This window comes from Dendrobates tinctorius, unplaced genomic scaffold (assembly GCF_039654945.1).
Source record: "Dendrobates tinctorius isolate UK_male_01 unplaced genomic scaffold, ASM3965494v1 ptg000127l, whole genome shotgun sequence".
Classification (NCBI taxonomy): domain Eukaryota; kingdom Metazoa; phylum Chordata; class Amphibia; order Anura; family Dendrobatidae; genus Dendrobates; species Dendrobates tinctorius.
In genome coordinates this window covers 932,878-956,836 of record NW_027361795.1, presented here as the reverse complement: position 1 = coordinate 956,836, position 23,959 = coordinate 932,878, and the positions used below count along the sequence as shown (strand labels likewise).

The window sequence follows — 23,959 nt, the reverse complement described above, 5'->3', positions numbered from 1 at the left end:
TCTGGTGAATTAAATAAGCTGTGGTGTCACGTTCCCATTCCAGCTCTGTCCCATACCCAGTTCAGGTCATTTTTGGCCCAGCTGAGCAAAACCGGTGTGAAAATACCAAGTTACAAAACTTTGGCTCAAGTCTGTATTGCGCAAAAATTTTGCAACGTTTCAAACCATTTGATGGTAGAATTCTGATGCATTTTTGTTGATGAATTAGAGCCTAAATATAAATAGTAGAGTTTAGGAAACAGATTTGCAAGACCCTTGTACAGCAGCAACATTGACTGCCAGATTATGGAGTGAATGTCAGTCACCCCACTTAAACACAACCAATCTTTGATGACATTTGAAGAAGGTGGATGCAGCACACAAGCCAAAGATTATTAGTCAGCTGAAGTTCTTTTGGGGGCTGTGAGTCCATTTTGTTATGTCCTAACACACAGCGCTAATAATTTTTTCTTTCATCCGGTTTCATACATGGGTCCCACAGCAAGGCGGTTTAAAGAGTACCTGTCAGCTGTTTTTTGCTATGTAATCTGAAGACTGCAGGGGAGAGAGGCTGAAACACAGATTTCAACGATGTGTCACTTATCAAGCTGTGTGCTGTTGTTTTCTTACAATGAAGATTTTATTACCTGGTGATTATCATTGCCCTGACGAGCTGGTCTGAGCTTGCTAAACCGACCACGCCCCCTCTTTTGATAAGTCATTCACTGTCAATAGTTATGTATACAGAGAGCCTGGTGTGGGCGGGGTTAGCTTTCACAGCTCTGCTGCATCCTACATCTAAAAACTCTGATTGTGTCACAACTGCTGCATCCAGTAAACTGAGTTATACATCACTGAAATCAGGGTCTCTTTTCCTACATCATGCTGCTCTCAGTTGAGGTATGACAAACATGGTGACAGATTCCCTTTAAAGAAACATATTGTAACATTATCTATTAAAGCTGGAAGCCTTATCATCAGTTAATGTTTTTGAATTAATTTACAGATACAATTTAGCCCTATGGCAATGACTTTCTCTGCTCCTGTCTCTAAAAGTCAGCAAATCCATGGTAAGGCTATAATCCATTGTATTTCTCTATTACATAATATTATATCATATTATACTACTACTTGTTTTCGCTGATCCTAATCATTGCTGATAAATGACTGTGGTTGTATGATTATATCAGATTATAGGTTGCAATTTAGAATAGAGTTCAGTGGTGGAGCAATGGGAGGATACAGATTTTACCATTCCCCGGTGTTTGGAAAACTTGCAGACACTCATGCCAAATAAGTGAACAGTGACCGCCATGTAACCGTATGATGACATAGCTAAGTAATTGTAAAATATCCTGATATTGAAATAAATCCCTTCTTTATGGTCCTCTTACAGGACATGATGCGATCACACATGGTGAGGGTGACACTACAAGCACATTGACTGACCTTTCAACCGGGATCATTTTGCTCTGACTGCAATTTATATGAACGATGATTATTTGGTCTGGTTTTATTTTTGCAGAACTTGGACAGTTCACCAACCTGAGACTCAATTTCACTCAATTGACACACTTGCCACCTCGGAGATATCGCGAGCCCAGCGCGTTCTATGCAGTCAATGAGATGCGGGTGCACGGCAGTTGCTTTTGTTATGGCCACGCAGACCGCTGCGTATCGGACAATGAGCTAGAAAGAGATCCATTCGGTGACATCCAGGTGAATATCATGTTTATATAATGTATATGTAATTATTGCTATACGTACAGTAAAATGACCTGCATCAAACATTAGTTGGTCCAGACATGTGCTAAGTGATCAGATATTTTGCATTACTAGATTAGAGAATAGTGTAATACGTCTCTTTGCACGGTTAAAGATCCTAGAAAACTACATTATTGCTGCACTATGCCCAGCTCTGTATATTTTTTTGTAGTGGATATAGTTTTTCTTATGCATAAACCGCATGTAATGAATGTGGTCTTAGGGTATATACAGTAACTGTGATCGACCCTGGAATTCTGCAGTCTATAGTCACACAGCAGACTTTCGTCACAAGCTGGGACAACCCCTTTTTATGTAATATACAGGAAAAGAGTGAAGGGTGACTTAATTTGGGGTATACTGCACGTGGTTGGAGCAGCCTACTTCAAAGTTTTTTCTGTGGTATATAAAACTTTAGTGACACCACTCTACATGTGGGGTTGTCATGATGAAATGAAATAAAGGGGATTTTCAGACTTTTGATACAGATGATTCATAGAATAATAGACTGTTAGCATTGGAAGGGACCTCCAGGATCATTGGGTCCAACTTCCTGCTCAATCCAGGATTCACTAAACCATCCCAGACAGATGTCTGTCCAGCATCTGTTTGAAGACTTCCATTGAAGGAGAACTCACCACCTCTCGTGGCAACCTGTTCCACTCAATGATCACCCTCACTGTCAAAAAGTTTTTACTAACATCTAATCTGTATCTTCTCCCTTTCAGTTTCGTTCCATTGCTTCTCGTGTTTCCATGTGCAAATGAAAATAAAGATGATCCCTCTACAGTGACATACCTTCAGATATTTGTAGACAGCTATTAAATTTCAGTCTTCTTTTTTGCAAGCTAAACATTCCCAGCTCCTTTAAGTTTGCAGTCCGCTCATCATCCTGGTAACTCTTCTCTGAACTTGCTCCAGTTTGTTGATGTCTTTTTTAAATTGTGGCACCCAGAACTGGACACAGTATTCCAGATGAGGTCTGACCAAAGTGGAGTGGAGCGGGATAATTACTTTGCATGATGCAGACTCTATGCTTCTCTTAATACATTCTAAAACTGTGTTTGCTTGTTTGCTGCTGCATCACACTGTTGACTCCTGTGAAGTCGGTTATCTATTGGTATACCCAAGTCTTTTTCACTTGTGCTGTTGCTCAGTGGTTCTGCAATTTCCTCTGCTAACTCTCTCAGTACCCTAGGATGTAATTCATCTGGACCAGGAGATTTAAACTAATTTAAATTGGTGAAGTGTTCTCTCCCCATCTCTCTGTTTATAGATAGTGTGGATTATTTTATTCCTTTGATTGCACAGTGAAGATCAGTTGATGTTACATTCGCTTTCTTAGGCTAGTTTCATACTAGCGTTTTGAGGTGCTCCATCCCCTGCCGCACCTCCTCCAGTCAGCTCCACCTATGGGCGCATGACGCTGCATGCGGCCTGCGTACCCTATCTTTAGCATTGGGTAAGCAGGCCGTGCGCAGGTACAGGTATGCTTTTGCCGGCGCATGCGTCCTTTTGATGGTGTGCCGACCTACGCCAAATGCATTGTGTTGCATTTTGGTGTGGCCAGCGCACGGTCAAAAGGATGCATGCGCCGGCAAAAGCATACCTGCGCACGAACTGCGTACCCAATGCCAAAGATAGGGTACTCAGGCCACATGCAGCATCATGTGCCCATAGGTTGAGCTGACCAGAGGAGGCGCAGCAGGGGGCGGAGCTTCACGGCGAGCATCCGCTGTGCCTCGAAACGCTAGTGTGAAACTAGTCTTAGAGAATCCAAATGCAAAATATCATTGTAAAAGTTTAGCCTTCTCAACATCATTTTTGACCACTTCATCTTTTCATCCTGTAAATATCCTATAGCATCTTTGATTTATCCTTGGGACCTCAGGCACCCCTACCGGTGTTAACAGCTCCGGCGGGGGCTTTATGTGAACAGTGAATGGAGCCAAACACCACAGCTCCATACACTGTGTAGTGGCCACTCTCAGGTACTGCAGCTCAGCTCATATTGAAGTGAATAGGTATCAAATCATTTATTGGTTCGCCTCTGTTATAAGAGAAGTGACTCCAGAGATTCAATACACAACTTCTGGTTTCCCCAGAAGACAATGACCACCCTTGACAGCATTTCTTCTGTCCTGAATATAAAACAGACTAATAGTCAAAACAACTACTAAACACTCAAAGCTGCCTATGCAGACACTATTCAGCAGTACACAGAGTCTCTAAGGGCCCATATTAGCTGTAAGCTGCTTTATGCTTCCTCTGTGAAGCAGTATAATGTATCATTATGCCTTTAATAATGGAGAAAACACCAATAACATGATATGCAGTGTAACAGGCTACCTTGTCTTCAAAGCTCCAAGCAGTGGAGCTTTGCAATACTCCACACTTGGCCACAATAAACTAAATAAAGCTTATACTTAAATGCCGTGCTGGCGCCATTCCCATGGTGTTGGCACTCGGTCTCCCCGGTGCTCTCGTGCCGTTGTTGTGACATGTGACACAGGCTCCCAATTAGCACTGGCATCACTTCCCCACCTTCGAACAAATTGAACATGAAGAGGAAGTCTGGGCTGCGGCTGATCTCTGACTTCCTCTTCATGTTCAATTTGTCCGAAGGTGGGGACAGTGATGCCAGCGCTAATTGGGTGCTGGGGTCATGTGTCACAACAACCGCACGGGAGCCTCGGGGAGAGCGAGTGACGGCACAGGAGGTGAGGATAGTTTTTTTTTTTAACTTATCAGGGCCAAGTGTGAGGTTTGAGAAGGGGTTGTCCTAGGAGTGGACAACCCCTTTAAGAGTTCCATTATAGTAAATTATCTCTTATCCAAGGGATAAATTAGGCCTGATCGGTGAGGGTCGAACTGATACGATTCTGAGAATTAGGTTCTGGAACTCGATAAAAGGACTCTACAGATCATAGGCTTTAATGCACATGCTCAGCCTCCACTCTATGCATTGTCAATCAGACTGCTTGAAATACCAGAGTGGTTTACAACTCAGACAATACAAGGAGCTTACACTCTTCTGAACCATTCAAAACGGGACATGGCAGAGTCTGGAGAAACCAGTTCTTGAGCCCTGTTCTTGGCAACACTGTCCCCATTCATCGTCCGCGATCAGCAAATTTTCTCCTATATGCAGGACAGGGGACTACTTACTACAAGTAAAATATTAGAGTTGCAAAGAGGTATACAATGAGCACCTATTGGCTAGTGGGTGCCATATTAATGATCCAAATATAATAGTAGAGTGGTATTCGCAGCTACGCAGGATGCAGTGACAAGACGGAGCCGGAGCAAACTTAAATTCAACTGTTGTGGGTTTTTTGGGTAACTGGCAAGCTGACAATAGTTTTCCTCGCAGGGATTCAAACAATAATACACACAGATAACACGATATTAACTACCCGGTCAGGGCTGGTAATTATATGGCCGCGATATGGCCAACTATGAGTCCAGGAACTATAATTAGCTAACGACGAAGTGTCACTTAACCTTCTCTGATGTCCTGCAGAGTTGTTGTCCGGGAGGTGTCCATTCGGCGTCTCAGCCGCTAGGCCCAACCTACGAGGAGTTGATGCAAGCTTCTGGCATTCCTACGCCCAGGTGTAGAGGGGGCACAACAGGCCCCAGGAGAGTCCCTCAGCGTTGGGCCCCCTGGTGGAGGCGAGATTGTGGCGGTCGTGGGCCAGAACGCATAGGCTGCAGGCACGGACCAGAACGGGGTAGTGGCCACCACGGGGTGGAGCATCCGGGCCACAGCCGCAGTGCAGACCGGGGCAGAGGTGGCCGCGGATGTCAGCACTTAGGCCGCAGCCGTGGGACAGCGGAGACCGCGGGCTGCAGCGGGCAGGCCGCAACCGCATGCTGGAGTCGTGCAGTGGAGGCCGCAGGTGGAAGCAGGCTGGCCACAGCCGCCGGCTGGAGTCGAGCAGTAGCGGCCGCGGGAGACAGCGGGCAGGCCGCCGCTGCGGGACGGAGTGGGGCAGCGGCGACCGTGGGTGGTGGCGGGCCGCAGCTGCAGACTGGAGTCGGACAGCAGCGGCCATGGGTGGCAGCAGGCAGGCCGCAGACGCAGTGTGGACCAGGGCAGAGGCGGCCACGGATGGCAGCACACAAGCCGCAGCTGCGGGACGGAGTGGGGCAGCGGCGACCGCGGGCGGCAGCTGGTGGGCCATAGGCTGGAGTCGGGCAGCGGCGGCCACGGGTGGCAGCAGGCAAGCTGCAGCCGTAGAATGGAGTGAGGCAGTGGCGGCCGCAGGTGGCAGCGGGCAGGCCGCAGCCGCGGAACAGAGTGAGGCAGTGGCGGCCGTGGGTGGCAGCGGGCAGGGGCCGCGGCGGTCATGGGTCTCGGTGTCTGGAGTGCGACCATGGGCGTCCGGTCAGCGTCCCTCTGCTTCTGCTGTGCTGCTCGGTGATGTCCTCTCCCTGATACCGGTGAGTCCCCACCGGTGAGTCCCCATCCAATCTCCCTGGCAGGTGCTGACTTCTTCCGGCACTCTGGCGCCACCTAGGCTTCCTGCTCTTTCTCCCTCGCTCCGTCGAATGCCCCCTGCTGGTGTCCTGCGTTCCTTTTATAACTGCTCCGCCCCCACTCCTTCTAGAACTGTCTCTGGTCCGTTCTCTAATTATGTCTACCAGAAACAGTTCCCCTTGGAACCTTGGTGACAGCTCCCTTGGTTCCAGCCCAGTTACACAGCGGAAACTCTCCCCCCTACAGTAGTTTATACAATTATTAGGAATGCACAAGGTCTATGATTTGCTACTATATGTGTACAAGAGGATCGGACAATTAGTAACTCTCCTAATAATATACTATAAGTCATGAATTCTTCATTTTATTTGTCATTCTTGCAGGTACATGGTACATGTGCATGCCAACATAACACAGCTGGAGTAAACTGTGAGAGCTGTGCTGACCTCTACAATGACCTGCCCTGGAGGCCAGCTGATGAAAACAACCCAAATGTGTGCAAACGTAAGTGCCCAGTATGGCGGTGAGAGGTCACCTAGATGGCAATAATATACAGCCAGGAAAGCATCACATAACATATTCTTCATTTTACTTTTATACTTTTTCTGCAGTTTTTCTTTTGCTTGTTTCCACCGATTATTGTGATGAGTGAATGAATGTCATTCTTCAGATGTGAATCCTGTAAATCTTCCTAGAATTGCACTGATGGTCAGTGACCTTTGTTAATCATCTCTGATGATCGTCCCTTTCTGTTGTTACGTATGCACTATAGCATGGACTTTGCCATCCAAATTATTTTGGCATTTCTGGTTTTGTTATTACTTCGTCCTTAGTGTTTGCCCTAAATTATTTTACAGAGGTAAAAATAGCAGAATTGTTCACATAGCTGTAAGGAACATTCGGAGCCTCGGTGAACAACTGCCAGAGTATACAGCTCTATTATTACATTTGTAATCAGCACCTTACAAGTGCTCATTGACCTTCACAGGGAGTCTGGCATCAAGATCGACCCTGTTTTATATGGGCATGTAGGCCAGTGAAAGAAAACCACGTTGGTCCATGATTTTCAAAATATGCAAATGAGATTTTAAGTGCTCCATCACAGCCAGCGCACTTAACAAAACCCTGCCTCCGGAGGATACATGTTGTATTACCACATGTGGTTAGGTGTCCTGCTTGTTGTTCTTACATACAGCTCTGGCAAAAATTAAGAGACCTCTGCACAGTTTTATAAAAATCAACTTCTCTATATATCTGAAAGCCATTCCATTCCAGTGTCAGATGAATTCCAACCAGAGTACACCTCATTCTACTTAATGTGCTCCTGATTAGGTAATCACCTGAACCAAATTTTATTTAATGAAGGAAAGTTTAAAAAACCCTGCTGTGGTGTTCACAATCCTCTTGCAATAGGACAAGCTGGATGGCAAATCAAGTGCTAGTAATATCCCAAAAGTACCGTAATAGGAATGATAAAAATAACTTTTAACCATGCCAAAGGAGGTGAAAAGAAAAGTCTTAAGTGAGGAAAAGAAGTGCTCAATTCTGGCTTTACTAGCAGAGGGATACAGCGAGCGTCATGTTGCCTCCATCCTTAAAATTTCTAAGATGGTCCATTACAATGAGGTCAAGCAGCAGACATTGGGGACAACAAAGCTACAGACCGGCAGAGGGCGAAAACAACTCTCCATTGACTGGGATGACCAGCATCTTATTCAAATGTCACTCAGCAACCGCAGGATGACATCAAGTGACCTACGAAAGGAATGGCAAATGGTAGCTGGGGTGAAGTGCACTGCAAGAACATGTCGTAACAGGCTCCTAGAAGCAGGGCTCAAGTCATGTAAAGGTAGAAAAAAGCCATTCATCAATGGGAAGCAAAGGAGAGCCAGGCTGAAGTTTTCCAAAGACCATAAGGATTGGACCATAGAGGACTGGAGTAAGGTAATCTTCTCTGATGAGTCTAATTTTCAACTTTGCCCAACACCTGGTCGTCTAATGGTTAGACGGAGACCTGGAGAGGAGTACAAGCCACAGTGTCTTGCACCCACTGTGAAATTTGGTGGAGGATCGGTGATTATCTGGGGATGCTTCAGCAAGGCTGGAATTTGGCAGGTTAAGTTTTGCAAAGAACGTATGAATCAAGCCGCATACAAGGTTTTCCTGGAAAAAGAGTTGATTCCTTCTGCTCAGGCAATGTTCCCCAACTCTGAGAGCTGGTTTTTCCAGAAGGACAATGCGCTATGCCACACAGCTAGGTCAATCAATGTGTCTCCAGACTTGAACCTCATTGAAAACCTCTGGAATGTAATCAAGAGGATGATGGATAGACACAAGCCATCAAACAAAGAAGAACTGCTTAATTTTTTTGTACCAGGAGTGGCATAAGGTCACCCAAAAGCAGTGTGAAAGACTGGTGGAAAGCATGGTGAAATCACATGAAAGCGTTGATTAAAAATCATGGTTATTCCACAAAATATTGATTTCTGAACTCTTCCTGAGTTAAAACATTAGTATTGTTGTTTCTAAATGATTATGAACTTGTTTTCTTAGCATTATTTGAGGTCTGCAAGCACTGAATTTTTTTGTTATTTTGACCATTTCTCATTTTCTGAAAATAAATGCAAAATTTAGTGCTTGGAAATTTGAAGACATGTTGTCAGTAGTTTATAGAATAAAAGAGCAATTTACATTTTACTCAAAAATATACCTATAAAGAGAAAAATCAAACACACTGAAAAGTTTGCAGTGGTCTCTTAATTTTTGCCAGAGCTGTACCTGGATGAAACATACACATGCTAAAGCTAGTACCTTTGGCATGGCACCTTAGTGAACAGAAGCAAGGAAAGCGATGATCTACACAGTTACTAGGTTTCCTGACCAGTCGTATTCAGCTGCAGATGAAAATAACCTCAGCTTGAAAAAGCACTTAAAGGGAACCTGTCAGCAGGATTGTGCACTGTAACCTACACATAGTGTCAGGCCGGCGCCGTTATAGTGATTAAAGGAAGTATTTTGCTGTGTTCCGGGGCTTAGTTAACTGGCACATGCGCAGTCCGGCTTTTCGGCTTTGCCCGCAGTCGGGCAAAGCATACTGCGCGTGCGCTAGCTATGAATGCTTAGTGCACGCACAAAAAATGGCGCACACCTACTCCAATTCAGAAATAACCTGCTGACGGCGGGCAAGGATGGGGAGGCGGCACACATCGGGAACACTGCCCATCGGACCAGACCGACCTCGTTTTCATCGCCCGCCAAAGGGTAGGTGACAGATTCCCTTTAAAATGATACCTTGGTTGATGAAATCCATCTTGTGGTTGTTGTTTAATCTTTATTTTCTGTTTTGAGTTAATGATATGCTCGTGCTTCACCTAATAAATGTGCTTGAGGTTATCCTGATAGTATAATAAAAAATTGATAATGGTGCCCACCATGCCTGTGCAGTAGCAGCGATCGGTGTATATAGAGGTGATCCGATAGCTGCAATTGTGCAGGCACCTGCGACGCCATCTTGCTACAGAAGGAAAAACAAATTTCCTCCTCCAAGTGGCGTTGCCGGCACCTGCGGAATTGTTATTGGATCACCTCTATATACACCGATTGCTGCTACTATGTAGGTGCAGTGGGCGCTGCTATTTAAAAATTTTTTTTATACTATCAGAATAACCTCTAGCACATTTATTATAAGCAGAGTACACATGCGACTATGCTGCAACGCAGGTGCCACGGCCGGTACCTGCCTGCAGTTTTTTTTCCCCCAGTATGTATATATAATGCTCATTATGTAAACTATGGGGGCAGGTCAGTGAGGGATCAATGACCTGTCAACAGTCTTCATATCAGAGCACCACATGAAGACTTAAAATAAAGATTAAACATCAACCGCAAGACAGATTTCATAAACCAAGGTATCATTGTAATCAGTATAACGGCGCTGACCTGACACTGTCAGTAGGTTACTGAGCACAATCCTGCCGACAGGTTCCCTTTAACATCTCATTTGTGTAGCTGAAAAATTGTGGATTTCTCCAAATTCATTAGCGGATATAAAGACATTAATGTCACACCAATTAGGACTTCTGCTACTGGGCCCCCTTTTTTCTATGTACGGTACACCCCTGGTCATCAGATTATCATCAAGGGCAGGATTACAATGAAAAATAATAAAAAATAGCAATTATATATCATGGTGTCATAGTCAAGAGGTGATGATCACAGCTCTCCCTTCCTGCAAAAAAAATTCTCCCATAGAAATGAGTGAGACTTCTCCAAACTGCAGCTTCCTATGGTTATCATGACTACTGTAAGGTATAATATCACTAAATGATGATGGCTACAGCAGATCTGGGAATATGGCCGCACTTATGTTCATGTACAAAAGATAGAATGCAGAAAAATCTGCAAAGAGAAAATAATAACAAGTAAGTGAAGAAATAATAACAATCAGGATCTGGTATTCATTAGTAAAGAACGAAGATGATACACTCCCTGTATATAGCCAGCTTGTCTCCATGTATACAGGCAAGTGAATGACATGTTGCATACAGTCTGCTATCGCCATCTGGTGGTATGCTCTGAAAACTGCAATGGATGCTAGGCTAATGGACTGTCAGCAGCTGTAATGTACCCATCTGCTGGGTGAAATACCATATATTGTTTGAAACAATTAACATATTATTATGTCATCTTGTAAACTATTAATCAGCAAAGATTGTGGTCCTGGAATTAGATGGTTCTTTGTAATGTGGTGCATCCAGTAATACTGACTTTTTCTTCCCAATTTCAGGCTGTAACTGCAACAACCACTCCGACAAATGTCGCTTTGATGCCGCAGTGTATGAAGCCAGCGGCAGAGTGAGTGGAGGCGTATGTGAGGATTGTGCTGATGGCACTACCGGGAGGAACTGCGAGAGGTGCCGAGCTGACTATTATAGGAACCCCAATAAGGATATGAGCCATAGGGACGCCTGCATCTGTGAGCCCTTATTTATACAAATGGGGGGGGGGGGGGGTTGGTCAGGACGGCAAGTCAATAACACATCAACCAGATTTTAGGAGTTCAGGTTTGCTTCTCTTGGGAGCTTTGAAAATCGTTTTATTAGATGGGCCATTATTATGTAGACCTGCTAAAATTTGGCGCCACCTGCTGGTTGGCCTCATGCTTGCAATCTAATGTATTTCGTAATCACATGTTACTTCATCCATAATTTAAGTCTAAGTGGTAAAGCGTAGGTTTTTCACCTTTGTTTTAAGTGTGAATATATTTTGTTTTTTAGCATGTGATTGTGATCCCGAGGGCAGTGTAGAAGGTGGTAGCTGTGATCCTATGAATGGAAGATGCATCTGTAAAGAAAATGTTGGTGGAGAGCGATGTGATCAGTGCAAGCCAGGGTACTACCAACTGAATGCTGCCAACCCACGTGGCTGTACCGGTAAGAGACTGATCACTCAAGGCACAGATGATAAACCCCTCACTTGGTATCGCCATGTTTTATTTTCTTCTGTTGTTGAGAACCAGAGTTGGTGTGAATTGATTTGCAGAACGCGGTCCGTCAGTCACGTCAGCAATCTGTGACCAATGGACGGGAGCTCTGAGAACCGCCTCTGATCTGTCTGCATCCCTAGATCCTCCTTTGATTAGCTGACCTGGCAGGAGATCTTCTTTGATGCGTGATACATGTGACATTGCGCCCTGATGGTTAATCTGCAGCCCCAGATGTCGAGAGTTAGGAGGCAGTCCCCAAGACTCTCGGCCAGTGATCTCAGATTCGTACATGGCTGAAACACCGGGACTTGCAAATTAATTTGCTCTAACCCTATTTAGTGCAGAATAATAGTCAGAATCATAGAATATTAACACTTTAGAACATTGCAGAAAATATATAAAATGTCACCATAATTTTCAGTCGTTAAACTTACTTTAAATTTCAGCAGGAGGATGGCGCTGCCTTATATTTGCCTTCGTGATATCAATCACTAAAGAAGAAGCTTCCAAACACTCTCCCGCGACTGTCCTATCTAGCCTAGGGCTGTACATGAACCTCTCTACACCTCTGTTCTACTTCTAGAGGGGAATACATGGAGCATCTGATGGAGCATGCCATAATCATTTTCTACCAGATTTATAGGGAGTCTGACAGGAAATTCTCTGTATGCCCAACTATGAAATTACAGGCTCATGGTAAAGGGCCCATGCCTGGATTTTGTATGTGGTGATTGGGTCGCCCTCACACCCAGGGCTGTGGGGTACTCAGTACCGGGCTCGATGAGCTTCAATGGGAGATGTCACGGCAGCTGGGACCCGGCCCGTGGCCCTGGGCGCCCATTGTAAATGGAGTTGTTTCAGTGTGCTTATGGTGATGAAAGTTTATGAATGATTCGTGACGCCACCTGTGGTGTTCGGCAATGAAGATGTTAAGCCGACGCTGCAGACAGATCCTCTGGGACAGATGGTGTGGTGCAGCAGTGATGTTATAGCCGTCCACAGGCAGGGCTGGAGTCCCAGGGCAGTGTAGGTGAAGTGACACATAGATGGTGTAGTGTCAGGCGTAAAGGAGGCAGCAGTGCTGGGCAGGTTGGCGCAGGGAATAAGTGGAGGACACCAGGGCATGTAGTTCCAAAGCTTTACTCACAGTCTGTTGTACAAACAGGTGCCTGCCTCTGTGCCGTGTCCTCCGGGTCAGGGACTCAGTCAACCTCCAGGCCAGATGGAACACTCCTTTCCAACACTCCGCCAACATGTGCCTTTCTGAACGTCTCCTCTTATAGCGCCTTTAAATGAAGTACTCCTAGTACTGAGTTGCACTGGAGTTCCTCCTGTCCGATGTTCTTATGAACTCTACTTGTACGGCAGACAGCTGTAGCCTGCTTCAGGGACTCCTTGCTACTAAGTCCCAGCTCACTATCCAGTTGCTGTTATGCCCACAAGTCTTGTATGGGAATAAAGTGGTCACTACTTCTATTCCTCTGGTGTCTGCTGCAGGACCATTAGTATCCATACAACCTCGGGGACTGGGCCCCGGCCTTGCACTTGGAACTTCTAGGAAGGGTTCTCTTCTAACCCACGTCCTCTGTTCCCTTTTACTCCTCACGTTCCATACTAGTCTTTCTTTCTATGGAGAATCAGGCTTTGAGTCTATGTTGCTCTCTCTCTTCCTTTCCCGTGCCAGCAGACCCAGATCACTGGGATCTGCTTCAGCACTTCCATCCATCTATCCCTCTCTCTAGGGATCTTCTTCTCCACCACTCACTTCCTCACAACTACTCACTGACTGACTGAATCACCTAAACTCTTCCCGCTCTCTTTTTATGTGAAACTAAACTCCACCCACCTCCCAGCACGTATCGTGTTCCAAGCAGGGAGCCACCAAGGGGTGCTATGCTACAGTCCAAGCAGGGAGCTGCCGAAGGTGCTTTGCTACACTACTTTGTGGTGTGGGGTGCAGGTGTTGGAGCTTGGTCAGGAGTCCCCATCTTACCTGGATGGTGGGATACCACACCTCAGGAGGAGGTGCAGTACCTCTGTGGCGACTGAGCCTCAGGGGCGCCACATGATCATACGGCGATATGCAACATATTTGTACGAAAGCTTTTCAGAAGTCAATATATTTTATCTCAATCAGCTCTCAGCTATTGTATATACCAGTTGTTCCCAGCATTACTTCCCTTGAGAGCCATATCCAGTGCCCCCTCCCCATTGAAATGACACATGGATCCCCCATTACAGGTATACGACAGCCAAAGTGTTAGCGCCGCTCCCGCTGCCATACTCACCGCTCCTGCTTCTGCCCCGACTCTCTCCTCTGACGCGTCCTGCGTGCGCGCCTCCGCTCTCCTTGCTTTCCGGCGGCCGGCGTCCCGACGTTCTCCTCCACTTCCCTCGGCCGCGAACTGTGCCTCTGCGCACGTGCCGGAGGGATAAGCCGCACGCTCCTACCGGCAGCCACCTGTCTGCCGTGACCTGACCCGGACCGGCCCCCCGACCTATCAGAGGCCACCACCAGGTATTTCAGGCCGCCCTCCCTTAGTGGAGGCGCCTGACTATTGAGTTGCCTCTCGGTTGTCTAGGCCGCGCTCCCTGCTGCTTGTTCCTTGCTAGCTGAGCTCTAGTTTATTCCTTGTGTCTTGTGCCTCCTGTTAGTTCCTGTGTCTTCTGCCTGTGTCCTCAGTGTTCCTCTGTCCCTCCGGTCCGTTCCTCCTGCCTAACCCCTGTGTCTCCTTCCTTTTCAGTTCGCCTCTTCCTGGACCCCCGCCTTCCTCCGTCCTTCTTCCTCTTCCGCAGCCTCTGGACCCTGGTCACCCTGGTTCCTCTCTGGACCTTCCTCTGTTCCTCATCACTTGTTCACCCTCCTGAGCCGACCCCTGGTCCTGGCTGCCGTGGCGCTAGAACTTCCCGAGTCTGTTCCCTAACGGTCCCTGTATAGGGGTCGGTCCACTTGGTGCGCTCCCTCGGGGAGAGCTCGGCGCCACGGTCCAGTGGGTCCACTCTCGTCACCTGTGTCCACAGCGTAACACAAAGCTACTACTCAGAAAGTACCTTGTGCCTTTGTCCCTATACTTAAATCCAAAGTTTCCCATTCTATCTCCTTTAGGTATTTTTGCTCACCAAGCTATTACTATAGCCACCTTTTACTCCACCAGTACTGTCCATGCACATTCAGATCTGTTCTTCTATGCAACTCACAAAAGGCACCATCTGCAGATCTTCTCTTCATAGCTGTTTGCTAGACCTAGTGCTAATGCACCAAGCTGGCGAGCCACACATAACGGGGCCATGATCTACATGTAGCTCCCGAGCCAAAAGGTTGGGCACATTTTCTATAAACTGTTGCTTTGCAGCGCTGGGGTCCTCGATTTAAATCCCATCAAGGACAACATCTGCATGGAGTTTGTATGTTCTCCCCATATTTTCCATTTTGTTTCCCTATTAACTTCTAATTTTCAGATCACAGATGTGCACATCTATTCCAGATTTTTAGAAAACCACTTTTCTGATCATCATTATGTATTTTAAAGTGGGGTTTAAAAATGTCATCTTGCTTAAAATATTCATACTAGCTATGAACCCGTTCTACGCCCAGGTGGCGGGTATTTTTATTGGTATATGGTCTCCCATCCTGGTATGTGCTGCACCCCTCATCCCTATCCTGGTATGTATGGTACCCTCACCCCCCCAATCCTGGTATGCATGGTACCCCCTTATCCATATACTGGTATTCATGGTTCCCTCACCCCCCAATCCTGGTATGCATGGTCCTCTCACCCCCTATCCTGGTATGCATGGTCCTCTCACCCCCCCTATCCTAATATGCATGGTCCTCTCACCCCCCTATCCTGGTATGCATGGTCCTCTCACCCCCCTATCCTGGTATGCAGCAATGTCTGGGTTTCATCTATTTCATTGTGCATAATGTCGCTGCAGGCTTCATTTAACATGCTATTAGGCTCTAATATGTGAGATTATATCATTTATATTATCTATTTCTGCTTGCTGCACCAGCACTTTAAGAATTGTTTTATATTCCCTCATGTGCTACATTATTGTACCAGTCATTTTATAGTTCTTATGTTTGTCACCCGGTGTCATGTTATTTTCCACTTTCTGTATGGTTTGCTGTTTCTTTTTATTTTTTGTGCTATTTAATAAAATTTGAATATTTTATATAATATCCTCAGAGTGACGCTTAGCCCGTTATATTATAGATTCTTTCATACATGCCAAATGGCCTAAATTTGCCAGGACAGTTCCAAAAATTTTTGCAGCGTCTTGGGCTGAAAAGGGATGCAGGCTTACATAGCCCCTACCCATAAATAGGAGTTTCTGAGCAGCATTGAAACGGTCCTGGGGGACATTGGGTGGGGCAGTAGTGTCCCTGAATTGTCAACACCAATGGTAGTAACTATGGGGTATGGCCTGTAGGCCACTGGGATTACAACTTTATCATTGCTATGCTCCATGTTGTTCCAGAGTGTGACTGTAATCCCCAAGGCACCGAGAGAAACCAACCATGTGACAGTGAAACAGGACAGTGTCGGTGTCTTCCAAATGTCACAGGTCGGCGTTGTGACCAGTGCATCTCTCACTACTGGAATATTGACAGTGGAAGAGGATGTCAGATGTGTGGCTGCCATGTTAGGAATTCCTACAGCCTCCAATGTAATCAGGTAAGAGCTATCTTCATATGTTACATTAGCAGCTATACGGTGCAGAAATATTAGCAGAGCATAAGGTGTTGTAATTCAGTACGCCTGATCCTTCAGGAGACCCCTATATATATTATGCCCTGCCCTGAAATTTTAGGATCCACCTGCCATTAATATGTATTAGTAAAGGTCTTAAATCTTGTCAGGCAAAAACAAATTATCACTTATCATAACTTATTGATCGGTGGGGGTCTGACTGCTAGGACCCGGACCGATGGGCAGAACGAGAAACTTTATCCCAGTTGCAATAGAGTGACAATGTGTGCACTCAACCACTCAATCGCCACGCTATTCATTCCCTACGATGCTGGAGCATCTGACTGGATGCTCTATCTTGTAACGGGGACAACAATTCTCTGTTCTGCTGATCGCTGCGGGTCTGATCAATCAGAACCCCACCGATCAGTAAGTTACCTCCTATCGAATGGGAAGGTGATGACTTGTTTTGACGTTTCAACCCCTTTAAGGTGCAGGTTTTAATCTATGAACGAGTGCATTTGAGCTTGATCAGAACAATGAGGAAATCATTATTTCCAGATGTGACTTATATTACAGAGTATAAGGACATCCATCTACAGTATTTACACAAGCAAGAAATCTAATAAATTTTTAAGGATTATTATTATTTATTGTTATAGCACCATTTAGTCCATGGCGCTTTACATGTAAGGAGGGGTATACATAAAAACAAGGACAATAATGTTAAACAATACAAGTCATAACTGGTACAGGAGGAGAGAGGACCCTGCCGCGAAGGCTCACAATCTACAAGGGATGGGTGAGAATACAGTAGGCGAGGGTAGAGCTGGTCATGCAGCGGTTTGGTCGGTGGTTACTGCAAGTTATAGGCTTGTCGGAAGAGGTGGGTCTTCATGCTCTTTTTGAAGGTTTTCGATGGTAGGTGAGAGTCTGATATGTTGTGGTAGAGAGTTCCAGAGTAGGGGTGATGCGCGAGAGAAATCTTGTATGCGATTGTGGGAAGAGGAGATAAGAGGGGAGTAGAGAAGGAGATCTTGTGAGGATCGGAGGTTGCGTGCAGGAAAGTAGCGGGAGACGAGGTCACAGATGTATGGAGGAGACAGGTTGTGGATGGCTTTGTATGTCATGGTTAGGGTTTTGTACTGGAGTCTCTGGGCAATGGGGAGCCAGTGAAGGGATTGACAGAGGGGAGAAGCTGGAGAATAGCGGGGGGGGACAGGTGAATTAGTTGGGCAGCAGAGTTTAGAATAGATTGGAGGGGTGCGAGAGTGGTCGAGGGGAGGCCACAGAGCAGGAGGTTGCAGTAGTCAAGGCGAGAGATTATGAGGGCATGGACTAGGGTTTTTGCAGATTTTTGGTTGAGGAATGAACGGATTCGTGAAATATTTTTGAGTTTAAGTCGGCAGGAAGTGGAAAGGGCTTGGATATGTGGTTTGAAGGAGAGATCAGCGTCAAGGATTACCCCGAGGCAGCGAGCTTGTGGGACTGGGGAGAGTGGGCAGCCATTTACTGTAATGGATAGGTTTGTTGGGGGGTCACGTGAGATGGGGGAAAGATGATGAATTCTGTTTTGTCCATGTTAAGTTTCAGAAATCTAGCAGAGAAGAAGGATGAAATTGTGGACAGACATTGAGGGATTCTGGTTCTGGGAGGTGATATCTGGTCCAGAGATGTAGATCTTTGTGTCATCAGCATAGAGATGATACTGAAATCCATGAGATTCTATGAGCTGTCCCAGGCCAAAGGTGTAAATGGAGAAGAGCAGGGGTCCTAGGACTGAACCTTGTGGGACTCCGACAGATAGGGGGCGAGGTGAGGAGGTGGTGTGTGAGTGGGAGACACTGAATGTCCGGTCTGTTAGGTATGATGAGATCCAGGATAGGGCCGAGTCTGTGATGCCAAGGGATGAGAGGGTCTGTAATAATAGGGAATGGTCCACTGTGTCAAAGGCTGCCGACAGGTCCAGGAGGAGGAGGACAGAATAGTGTTGCTTGCTCTTGGCGGTTAAGAGGTCATTGGTGACCTTAGTAAGGGCAGTTTCAGTGGAGTGGTGTGACCGGAAGCCAGATTGTAAGCGGTTGAAGAGGGAGCAAGAAGAGAGATGGGAGGACAGTTCAAGGTAGACGTGTTGTTCCAGTAGCTTGGAGGCATAGGGGAGAAGTGATATAGGGCGATAGCTAGATACAGAGGATGGGTCAAGAGAGGGCTTTTTGAGGATAGGTGTGATGGAGGCATGTTTAAAGCTTGAGGGGAAAACACCAGTTGTTAGTAATAGGTTGAAGAGATGGGTTAGGGTTGGGATGAAGACTGTGGTGAGGTTTGGGATGAAGTGGGAAGGGATCGGGTCAAGTGCACAAGTGGTGAGATGTGATCTTGAGAGTAGAGTGGAGAGTCGATCTTCTGTAATGGTGGAAAAGTTGGTTTTGGAGGTGGAGGGCTGGGAAGTTGGGAGGAGGGGCTCTGGGGGTTGTTGATCAAAACTGTCTCTGATGTTATCAATCTTCTGCTTGAAAAATGAGGCAAAGTCTTCAGCTGAGATGAGTGGGGAGGGAGGAGGTGCTGGGGGACGGAGGAGAGAATTGAAGGTGTTGAATAACTATTTAGGGTTGTGAGACAGGGAGGATATGAGAGATGAGAAGTAGGTTTGTTTAGCTGTGGCGAGTGTGGTCTTGAAAGTAGTGAGGGACTGTTTGAATGTGATGAAGTGCTCAGAGTGGGATCTTTTCCATCTGCGCTCAGCAGCCCTGGAAGCTCGCCTCAGTTCTTTGGTCAGGCTTGTGTGCCAGGGCTGTCTGTTGATTTTGCGAGCTTTGGTATGTGTAAGTGAGGCAGCAGATTCCAAAGCTACAGCTATTGTGGTGTTATATAGAGCAGCAGCGTCATCCGCATTGTGTAAGGAACTTATATCTGTGAGAGGGAGGAGGGATTCAGAGAATGAGCTGCAGTCCGTGCTGACAAGAACTCCAGATGAGTGGAGATGTGTGGCTCCGCCTTCTTTCTCCGCCGCATGGTTTTGCCTAAAGAGCCATGAACAACCGTGAGTGTACTTTCTATGTTCATCCATCTTTTATTTTATATTTGTAACTGTACATAATTAATGTCTCAACTTTATAGCAACTTTTATCTGTATAATCACTGTCCTCTTTCGGAAAATAAATGATAGTTATTTAGTTCTGTCTCCATGCTCTAAGAATCGAACTATACACCTTTGTTAGATAATCGCTACTAATTTGTCGGGTTGGCTTCGAACCCCTCCCTTGAGTCTATAACTTAAGCAGAGAAACCAGGAGCTGGTGGCAGCACGTTGTGTACGGTGATTGCGGCTTGCTGGCAGTACAGAAGGGTCTTATATTGCTGAATGAGGGGCTGCGGCCACAGCATTGATAATTCCCTTACTGCAGAAGCCTAATTGCCGGTTCACAACAGGCAGCCCGTCCGGCGACTAATTATCCTAGGTGCAGTTCCCTGACTGACCTGAGGGTACGGGGGGCGCCGGAGAGCTGCGAGTTCCAAAGTGGAACTGAGAATGTGGGATGTACGTAAATCCCCGCAGTACTTAGAAGATTGGTAGCAGTGGTGGGGCACCCAAAATACCCCCTGAGGCAAATTGTAGAGCGAGATTAGCTTGCTGGATATTTTTGGTCACACGGTGCCAGTGGTGGGATAACTAAGATAAGCCCCCACTGCGCCTGTGATAGCCGTGTGCCGCCAGTGTGTCGTGTCCCTCCGTCCGCTGATACACCCGTGTCAGTGGTGGGATTGTGACATAGTGGTGACACAGGGTCCGCTGTCCGTCGCGTTTTGGTGGCAGTGGGACCACCGTCAGTCGCCCGTATGGTGGGCTGTTCGTCACATATCTATGGGTATTAATGCTCATAAATAATGCAATTCCCTAATATTTTAGAATAGACTTTGTTTTTACATATACCCAACAGGTCATGTCATTTCTTTAGTGTTGCCTACCTGCCTTAATTTGCGTCAGTGCTTCTCATCTTCTCTTCCTGGAATATGCTCCAGTTGTGACCTGTTGGGGCTACTTGGGGACTAGGGTTGAGAAACACTGTTTTGGGAGGGTTGCTTTATAAGTAGAGGTGCAGTTTAAATATCAGAATGAGATTAATGCACATTTGCTTTGATATAAGACTTCTTATGTGGCAGAAAGGCTTTAAGTAAAGGTCCTAGGCTATTCTGAGGAGTAATGAAATGTATGTGTTTACAGGGATACATTGGAAAGAACTGAAGCAGCCGTGTATCAGATGGGTTGGTGTGCACTCTACTACTAAGCAGTGGTGGAAATAAGCAAGAAATAGATATTTTAGGGTCACGCAGTGCAGATGAGACTGCTTGGATCAAAGAGTACCCTTGGCATGAAGAACCTGGGCTAATGAGACAGACGAGATTATGGAACTAATTATCACTGATTTAAATAAGAATATACAGAATATATCTGCATACTAAATCACTGATAAATGTAAATATATTGATAATGAATGTGCACCTCCAGCAGGATAAAGATTATACTATATATAGTCTGAGATCCTGGGATCAAAAGTAATCTTCATGGAAATATTAAAATGTCATCAAGAGCTGTTCTCCACACGCAGAGCCCACACTCAAACTCCACACTGAAACCCATTTGAAAAGGATCCGTTTTTTGCTTACAGGATCAGTTTCAAATGGAAGAAAACACATCTCTATTTAATGGATCTGTTTTCCACAGACTTGAAAGTTTAAAAAACAGATCCAGTTGAAATCAGGTTTTTTAGACAGTCTAAAAAGTTGCCTCTGCACAACCTTTTTTTGTCAACTGATTGCTGCTGGAGCCATTCTAACGGATGATGAGTGGATATGTGAACAAGGAGTCTCTTGAGGACTACAGCTGATTCTCATAAAATTAGAATATCATCAAAAAGTTAATTTATCTCACTTCTTCAATATAAAACGTGAAACATTCAAGTGTTTACTTCTGTTAATGTTGATGATTATGGCTTACAGCCAATGAAAACCCCAAAGTCGTTATCTCAGTAAATTAGAATAATTAACAAAAAACACCTGCAAAGGCTTCTTAAGCATTTAAAAGGAATCTGTCACCTCAATTTGGCGTGGTATGTAAATGAGTTGTGTCCGTTCCGATGGGCGGTGTTTTACCTCCTTCCCTCCTTGGCCGCTGTACGCAATCTTTCTTGGAATTTCCGTAGTTGGCGTCCAGACTGTGCGCGTGCGCATTGCAATATCCTATCGCAGTATGCTTTGCCGGTGAACTATGTCCCGGAACACAGAAATGGCAGCAAAATACTTCTGGGCCATAGTTCACCGGCACATGCGCACTACTGCTTTTCGGCTTTGCCCGCAGTTGGGCAAAGCATACTGCGCACGTGTGATAGGATATTGCAATGCGCCAACTACGGGAATCCCAAGAAAGATTGCATACAGCAGCCAAGTAGGGGTGGAGGGAAGGAGCCACAACACCGCCCATCGGACTGGACACAACTCATTTACATACCGCGCCAAATTGAGGTGACAGATTCCCTTTAAAAAGGTCCCTTAGTCTTTTTCAGTAGGCTCCACAATCATGGGGAAGACTGCTGACTTGACGGATGTCCAGAAGGCAGTCATTGACACAGTCCACAAGGAAGGTAAGCCGCAATAGGTCATTGCTAAAGAAGCTGGCTGTTCACAGAACGCTGTATCCAAGCATATTAATGGAAAGATGAGTGGATAGAAAAGGTGTGGTAGAAAAAGGTGCACAAGCAACCGGGATAACCGCAGCCTTGAAAGGATTGTTAAGAAAAGGCTATTCAAATATTTGGGGGAGATTCACAAGGAGTGGCCTGCTGCTGGAGTCATTGCTTCAAGAGCCACCACACACAGACGTATCCAGGACATGGGCTACAAGTGTCACATTCCTTGTGTCAAGCTACTCATGACCATTAGTCAATGCCAGAAGCGTCTTACCTGGGCCAAGGAAAAAAAGAAATGGACTGTTGCTCAGTGGTCCAAGGTGTTGCTTTCAGAACAAAGTACATTTTGCATTTCATTTGGAAATCAAGATTCCAGAGTCTGGAGGAAGAGTGGAGAGGCACACAATCCAAGCTGCTTGAGGTCTAGTATGAAGTTTCCTCAATCAGTGATGGTTTGGGGAGCCATGTCATCTGCTTGTGTAGGTCCACTTTGTTTTATCAAGACCAAAGTCAGCGCAGCCGTCTACCAGGAACTTTTAGAGCACTTCATGTTTCCACATGCCGACAAGCTTTTTGGAGATGGAAATGTCATTCTCCAGCAGGACTTGGCACTTGCCCACACTGCTAAAAGTATCAATACCTGGTTTAAAAATAACAGTATCACTGTGCTTGATTGACCAGCAAACTCGCCTGACCTTAACCCCATAGAGAATCTATGGGGTATTGTCAAGAGGAAGATGAGAGAGACACCAGACCCAACAATGCAGACGAGCTGAAGGCTGCTATCATAGCAACCTGGGCTTCCATAACACCTCAGCAGTGCCACAGGCTGATCGCCTCCATGCCACGCCGCATTGATGCAGTAAATGGCGTAAAAGGAGCCCCGGCCAAGTATTGAGTGCATTTACTGAATATACACTTCAGTAGGCCAACATTTCAGATTTTAAAAACATTTTTCAAGCTGGTGTTATAAAGTATTCTAATTTACTAAGATAATGACTTTTGGGTTTTGATTGTCTGTAAGGCATAATCATCAACATTAACAGAAATTGATCACTCTGTTTGTAATAGCTCTATATAATGTACGAGGTTTTAGAGAAACACCTGTATATATAGGCTGCATTTTCCAGGCAATGCATATACATATGTATTCAGATGTTATAAATCAGTACACAGTAGATTATACCAATATGATTTATCATGAATGTAATAGCATAGATTACTACTTATAGCATGTGAAGAGATTAGGTATATAAATATATAACAATAAATCTTATCTTGCTCCATGTAGGTCACTGGACAATGTCTCTGCAGGGAGGGCTTTGGTGGCCAAATCTGCACTGAATGCCCGGACAGAATGTATGGTACCCTACAGTCCGGATGTCGAGGTTTGTTTCGCCACTCACATGATGTCAGTAGTGAGAACTCATTTCTGCAGCAGCTTAAGTTCAATTTAGTGATAAGTTCTCAATTTGAATTTATTTGAATTATTAATACATGCACATTAAGAAGAACTTCAAAGCAAAACGAATTTAATTATCATCATGTTTACATAGAAGTATTTTTATACTTGTACAAGAAAGTAACACACAAAGGACAACATAACGACCATAAGTCCCAAATTAGAGTACAGTATTTATTGTTACAATCAGATAAAATCAAATATTAAAACAGGTATCAATATATGGAATAAAACAAGTTTTTATACATACTGTATACTGAAGAAATATACATATAATTAAAAATTATATCTAGTTTTTACATGGGCAGTACCACCCAAATAGGTCATGCAGTTCACATAACAGTGCAGAAAATAATTATGTGAAAAATGTGCATACAAGTAATAAATAAAAATTCTATATATAAATTT

At 45.3% G+C, this 23,959-nt stretch overlaps 1 protein-coding gene across 4 annotated transcripts in view; it reads left to right on the top strand.

Annotated features, from left to right (window-relative positions):
* LAMB3 (laminin subunit beta 3) overlaps positions 1 to 23,959 on the top strand; it is a 100,069-nt gene that overhangs the window by 50,820 nt on the left and 25,290 nt on the right. For all 4 annotated transcript variants that reach the window (XM_073542416.1, XM_073542417.1, XM_073542418.1 and 1 more), the window contains 7 exons: positions 986 to 1,049; positions 1,505 to 1,698; positions 6,610 to 6,730; positions 11,013 to 11,201; positions 11,503 to 11,658; positions 16,194 to 16,390; positions 23,381 to 23,477. In XM_073542416.1, the coding sequence (XP_073398517.1) occupies positions 986 to 1,049; positions 1,505 to 1,698; positions 6,610 to 6,730; positions 11,013 to 11,201; positions 11,503 to 11,658; positions 16,194 to 16,390; positions 23,381 to 23,477 (1,018 nt within the window). The remainder of the gene's footprint in view (positions 1 to 985; positions 1,050 to 1,504; positions 1,699 to 6,609; positions 6,731 to 11,012; positions 11,202 to 11,502; positions 11,659 to 16,193; positions 16,391 to 23,380; positions 23,478 to 23,959) is intronic.